This window comes from Elephantulus edwardii, unplaced genomic scaffold (assembly GCF_000299155.1).
Source record: "Elephantulus edwardii isolate Elephantulus edwardi_28Jun2011 unplaced genomic scaffold, EleEdw1.0 scaffold00289, whole genome shotgun sequence".
NCBI lineage: Eukaryota > Metazoa > Chordata > Mammalia > Macroscelidea > Macroscelididae > Elephantulus > Elephantulus edwardii.
In genome coordinates this window covers 919,033-925,032 of record NW_006400039.1, presented here as the reverse complement: position 1 = coordinate 925,032, position 6,000 = coordinate 919,033, and the positions used below count along the sequence as shown (strand labels likewise).

General features: G+C 62.0%; 1 protein-coding gene across 1 annotated transcript in view; it reads right to left on the bottom strand.

The window, feature by feature from the left end:
• The window catches only part of NOTCH1 (notch 1), a 42,465-nt gene that overhangs the window by 12,195 nt on the left and 24,270 nt on the right, over positions 1–6,000 (bottom strand). Inside the window, exons 13-20 of the mRNA XM_006900570.1 lie at positions 5,097–5,289; positions 4,533–4,678; positions 4,209–4,322; positions 2,793–2,912; positions 2,403–2,555; positions 1,699–1,927; positions 587–788; positions 45–207 (exon numbers count right to left, since the gene is read on the bottom strand). Of these exons, the coding sequence (XP_006900632.1) occupies positions 45–207; positions 587–788; positions 1,699–1,927; positions 2,403–2,555; positions 2,793–2,912; positions 4,209–4,322; positions 4,533–4,678; positions 5,097–5,289 (1,320 nt within the window). The remainder of the gene's footprint in view (positions 1–44; positions 208–586; positions 789–1,698; positions 1,928–2,402; positions 2,556–2,792; positions 2,913–4,208; positions 4,323–4,532; positions 4,679–5,096; positions 5,290–6,000) is intronic.

Below are 6,000 nucleotides of genomic sequence, written 5' to 3'. Positions count from 1 at the left end.
CGTCTGGGGGCCCTGCACCCTCTACCGTGGCAAAGCCAACCCCAGGCGTGTACCTTGCTGCCGTGCAGCCACCTCACAAGACACGCTGGGCACGTCGCAGTAGAGGCCAGTCCAGCCGCTGTGGCACTTGCACTGGTACAGTGTGTTGGTCTGCCAGCATTTGCCACCGTTCTTGCAGGGGGAGGAGTCACACCAGCGCACCAGGTTCTGGGGATGGTGGGTGGGTCAAGTGGTTGCCACCAGGTGAGAGTGACCACCAGCAGTGGGAGAACCAAGGCCAAGTGGCCCTGATAGGGACTGGGCACTCTGTCTCAGGGCCCCAGACCACTGCTCCCTGTCCCTGACAGAAGGCTTGTCTAGGGAGGAAGAATCTCTGGAAATTTCTTTGAGCCAGACCCTTGATGGAAACCTTCATTGGACAGTTTTGATGTTTCCATTTCCACACCAACAATGAACCACCTCCCCTTCTCTCATCTGTTCCCTTCCTGGTGCCACTGCCTATGTCCCCTCACCCAGTTCAGGTCAGTCTGGACTCCTGTTTGGTCCTCAAGGGCAGGTAGGCGGTGGCCCACCTGGGCCGCCTCACCTGGCAATTCACACCGGTGTAGCCCTGGGGGCAGGTGCATTTGTAGGTTCCGTAGCTGTCCTGGCAGGTGCCTCCGTGCAGGCAGGGCCGAGAGTCACACTCATTGACGTCATGTTGGCAGTAGCTACCCGTGAAGCCAGGTGGACACAGGCAGGTGAAGGAGTTGATACCGTCCACGCAGGTGCCTCCATTGAAGCAGGAACTGGACGGGGAGGAGGGGGGTGAGTGGAGGTGCAGCCCCCAGGCCCCGCTCCCCAGCAGGCTCCTTCAGGCCACCAGCTCCACCTCGGCCACACCGTGGCCACGGGCAGCGGCACCTGCCTGACCTCGGGCCCACACCCCACTGCTGCCTCCTCCTGGAATTTGTGGTGGCGCAATAGTTAAAGCATGGGGCCTGGCGACCTGGTGGTAAGAAACTGTTCTGCAATTGCAAAGGCACATGGTTCAAATCCACCAGCAGCTTCGAGGGAGGAGGGCAACCTCCGCCGGAGGGTCAGCTATGGGCTGGTTCTGACTCGACAGTACTGACCAGCAGCTGCTAATGGAAAGGCCAGTGGCTCCCCACCCGCTGCTCTAGGGACCAGGAGGGACAGCCCACTTCCGTCAACACGCTCAGCCTCGGACGCTCTCGGGGGCCGTCCTGTTCTGTCCTACAGGTCACTGCAAGGAGGAATTGACTCAAGTCGCAGTCGGTTTGGTTTTTGGCTTTTCATAACTTGAGGGAACAAGGCACTTAGTTAAAGAGGAACCAGAAGCTTCATGGGACCCAGAAATGAGATCGCTGAATGCTGGGTATGCCGGCAGCCAGGGCGGAAAGGGCGGCAAGGCAGCGTGCAAAGCACTCGAGATCTGGTGGAAAGAGGCAAACTGCTCTGCAGGATGAACCCTCGGTCTTTGGAGCCCGGCACAGGAGGTGGCCTGGGCCACAGAGGCCCTCTCAGAAGGGACATAAACACAGTAAAGAAATGCCTGGACTCAATTAGAACCAGACAGACCCCTGCCTGCCACACAGGCTGCCAGACACAGGGGTCCCTCCTGGGCTCCCACTCTGCCATGCCGCGCCTCCCAGGTGCTGCCCCAGGCCCCACAGGCCCCGCAGGCACGGCGCCCACCTCTCGGTGCAGTCAGGTGTGTTATCCTCACAGTGGATCCCTCTGAAGCCAGCGGGGCAGGTGCACGTGTAGCTGTCCACGCAGTCCGTGCAGTTGGCGCCGTTGCGACAGGGGTTGCTGGCGCATTCATTGATGTCCTCCTCGCAGAAGGCCCCCCGGAAACCAGGCAGGCAGTCGCAGAAGGCTGCGTTGATGCCATCTGTGCAGGAGCCGCCATTGTGGCACGGGTCTGGGGGACACAGGGGGCCTGAGGGCATGCACGGCCATACTGGGGGGTCTGGCCAGCCCACAGCACACCCGAAGTGGGAGGTCCTCTGGCTGCAGGCTGAGCTGTGCATTTCCTCAGAGGTGAGTCTGTACTCTTAACCATTAATGCTATCACAATTCCATCACCACCCCCTCACTGGGTGACCCCAGGAAGACACACACCCTTGTCTGAGCCAGGCTGCAGGGGTGGAATCCTCACCCCCAGGGTCAGCAGGGGCTCTGGCTGGGCACCCCACCACAGTGTGCATGGTCATCTGGTGGCAAGGTTGGGGGCAGCTGGCCTGTGCTAGATAAACCTGAAGCTGGGCAGTCTGGCTCCAGAATGCTCTGGAAACCACTTTGTGGGGTTGTACTGGGGGACAAGTCTGACTTCTTCCCGGCCACACCTGGCTGGCCAGCACTGGCCTCTGGGCGTGCACCTGCCCGGGGACACTCACTTGGCCGGCAGTCGTCGATGTCTGTCTCACAGGTGCGGCCTGTGTAGCCGGCCAGGCAGTGGCAGTGGAAGCCCCCGAGGGTGTTCTGGCAGGAGGCACCATGCTGGCAGGAGCTCTTCACACACTCGTCGATATCAATCTCGCACGTCTGCCCTGTGGAGGTGCTGCTGTCACCGAGGTCCCGTCCTCCGAGGTGTCACCAGGACGGTCCCGCAGGGGCTCTCCAAGGAAAGGTGGCCATCTGCCCCCTTAGGATCTAGAAGGTTCTACAAACTCAGGATGGGAAGCCCTATCAGCTCTAGCTTCCTTCTGCACAAACCTCCCTGGGACCTGCCCCATCTGGTGCCCCTGGCATGGACGTGGGCCTCAGGCCCCTGACGAGCTGCCCACCTTGCCAACCCGGGGGGCAGATGCAGGAGAAGCTCTCGTAGTCCTCAGACGCCCTGCACTCGCCCCCGTTCCTGCAGGGGCCGGGCGCGCACGGGGCCAGTACCACTTCACAGGCGGCTCCTGGGGTGAAGAGACAGGTGAGGCCGGGGCATCCTTGCCAGGCTGGGCCTTTGAGGCTTCAAGGCATCTGTGCTACCAGACACTCGAGGGAAGAAAGGGGTACCGCACCAGGCCCCACATGAGGCCCCAGCTGAGCTGGGACCCCAACAACTGGAATGGAGGTGAGGGGCTGCCCACTGGCCAAGCCCAGAGCTCCCAACTACTGCGGGTTCCCCTGCAGGCTGGACTGGAACCCCCTGGAGTAGGCACAAGGACTGAGCTGGACACTCTCCATTGGCCAGGATGTGGCACCCCGGCAGGCCTGTGTCGGGGAGCCCTGGGACAGGGGCCTGGCTGATAGCCTCAGGGAAGGAGTGCTAACGGGGCTGCCCTTTTCCGCTTCCTGTTTACAGCCCAGGGCTGGTGGACGGAGCAAGGACGCGCTATCGTCCTGCTGCGGCCGTCTCCCCAGCTGGCCTGCGATTTTCCAGGGCCTCTTTCTATCGGTTTCCACAGTGACCCGGGCAGGCAGGAAATTCACCAGCGTTTCCGACAATTGAGCGAGGGGAAGCAGGAAACAGGCAGACAGGAAGCAGTCAGCACTGGGAGCCCCACCCACTGGTCCTGGGGCTGATAGATCCAGGCTCACTGTGCACTGGCAGGGAGGACTTGGGTGGCTGAGGGGCACCCCAATTGCAGGAGGATGCTCAGGCTCCAGCCTGGCTGCCCAGTGTCAGGGGACCTTGGGGAGGAGTCCCTTGGGTGCTGTCCACAGAGCCAGGGACTGGAGAGGTGGGTTTCTTCACCACTCTCCTCTGAAAAGGGCTCACTCTCGAGGTCCCTCAAACACTGGCCAGGTGGGTCTCCAGGGATGCACGGTCCTCACTCAGCTGGGATAGAAGGAGCCTTGTTCCCTCACACAAAGGGGCTACCACCAGGGAGGCCCTCAGATTCCGCTGCAGAGAGGAAGCAGGCCCCAGAGGCTAGGGGCAAGTGGACGGTGGCATGGGCACTGGGCAGCCTCAGAAGACACAACACTGTATCTGAGATGCCAGGCTAGCCGGACCCACGCACAGCCATCAGTGAATCTACAGGCCGCAGGTGGGGCCCACTGCAGGCAGGGCCCACGGCCCAGGTGTGGACAAAACTTGCCAGCCTCCTTCCGTTCTGAGCTCAAGCCCTGGCTCTTCGGCTTCTCAGGGCCCTGACTCGGGACTCCAGCCCCCAGGCCAACACTGGCCCTTTCACTTGTGTAATAAGGCAGGTCATCTCGGGGCCCTGACTCGGGACTCCAGCAGGCCCACCCGGCCCACATACCTGTGTACGGCAGCACACAATTGCATTTGTACCCGGCCACGTCATCGATGCAAGTGCCTTGGTTCAGACACGGGTTGGACACACACTCGTTGATGTTCGTCTGGCAGTTGGGGCCTGTAGGGGGCAGCTGTCAGCACGTGTGCATCCCAGTAACTGCTCCCCAACCTCACCCACCCATTTCCTGGACAGCCTGGACCCAACGGGAATGTGGGAGCTGGCCCCCAGGCTCGGCCTCATGGAGAGCAGGTGACTCCATGTGGGGCTGACTGACGAGGTCCCGGCTGAGCCGTGTCCCCCTCCTCACAGGTGGCCCTGGACACCCACCGCTGAAGCCCTCCCGGCACGTGCACACGTAGCCGCTGGTCATGTCCTTGCAGGCACCGCCGTTGACACAGGGGTTGGACTCGCATTCGTTGTTGTTGATGTCACAGTTGGCTCCGCTCCAGCCAGGGTCACAGTCACACTTATACCTGGGGCAGCGCGGTGCAGGCTCAGACACGGCCCTGGCCCCCCCTGCCACCCCCCAGGCCAACTTCAGGGAGGCACACAGCGCACAGGTCCACCCTGACCCTCCAGCTCCCTGTCCGGGTTGAGTAGGCGCCCATCATGCCCAAGGCTGAAGTCATTAGATCCAGGACCGCTCACACAGGCTGACACACCCTCCATGAAGACCTACAGCTGGGCGGTCTCAGCCTTACAAGGCCCAGGTGGGCAGCAGGTCGTCCCCTCCAATGGATCTGGGCCCAGGCAGCCTGACTCTTAGGTGGCCTGGCTGTCATAAAGCAGTGCCCCTATCTCCCCGTGTGTTCTGGGGTTATCCTGGGCCATGCCCAGGACAGGAGTGGCCAGGGCAGTGCTGGGCCCACGTGTCCCAGCGCAGGGGCGTACCCGTTGAGACCGTCCCAGCAGGTTCCATGGATGCAGGGGTTGCTGCCACACTCGTTGACTTCTGACAGGCAGGTGGGGTCGTGGTAGCCCTCGGGGCAGCGGCAGGTGAAGCCATTGATGCCGTCCTCACAGGTGCCGCCATTGTGGCAGGGGTCCCCTGCACACTCGTCAATGTTGATGTTGCACATGCTCCCTGGGGAACGGCATGGGGTGGGGGTATCACCAACTGCACTCTGACTCCCTGACCTTTAACCCAGGGGCTGGCACGGGATGGAGGTATCACCAGCTGCCCCTCTGACACCCTGACCTTTAACCCAGGGGCTGGCATGGGATGGGGGTATCACCAGCTGCACTCTGACTCCCTGACCTTTAACCCAGGGGCTGGCACAGGATGGGGGTATCACCAGCTGCACTCTGACTCCCTGACCTTTAACCCAGGGGCTGGCACGGGATGGGGGTATCACCAGCTGCCCCTCTGACACCCTGATCTTTTGCCCAAGGCTCACACGCCTTGGGGGCTGGCATAGGGTTTGGGGGTTCTGATCAGCTGCACCTTCGACTCCCTGACCTTTAACCCTGGCTCACACCCCCTGGAGGCTGGCATGGGGGTGGTGGGGTCTGATCAGCTGCACCTGATGGGGTGGTCTGACCAGCTGCACCTCCGATTCCCTGAGCTTTAGTCCAAGGCTCACACCCCTCGGCCTCTATGAGCGTGAACTGGAGCGAGCAGTGCTTGTGACCACGTGCTTGTGACTGCACGCCTTGTGACCACAGAGCCCCCAGGCGGAGGCCAGCACCATCCTTCCTCCTGACTAATGAGTTAGGCCGTGTGGACAGCAGCTGGCCGGGATCTGACCAGTGCGGCCCTGGAACACCTGCTCTGCCCTGAGGGCCTGCGGTCCCT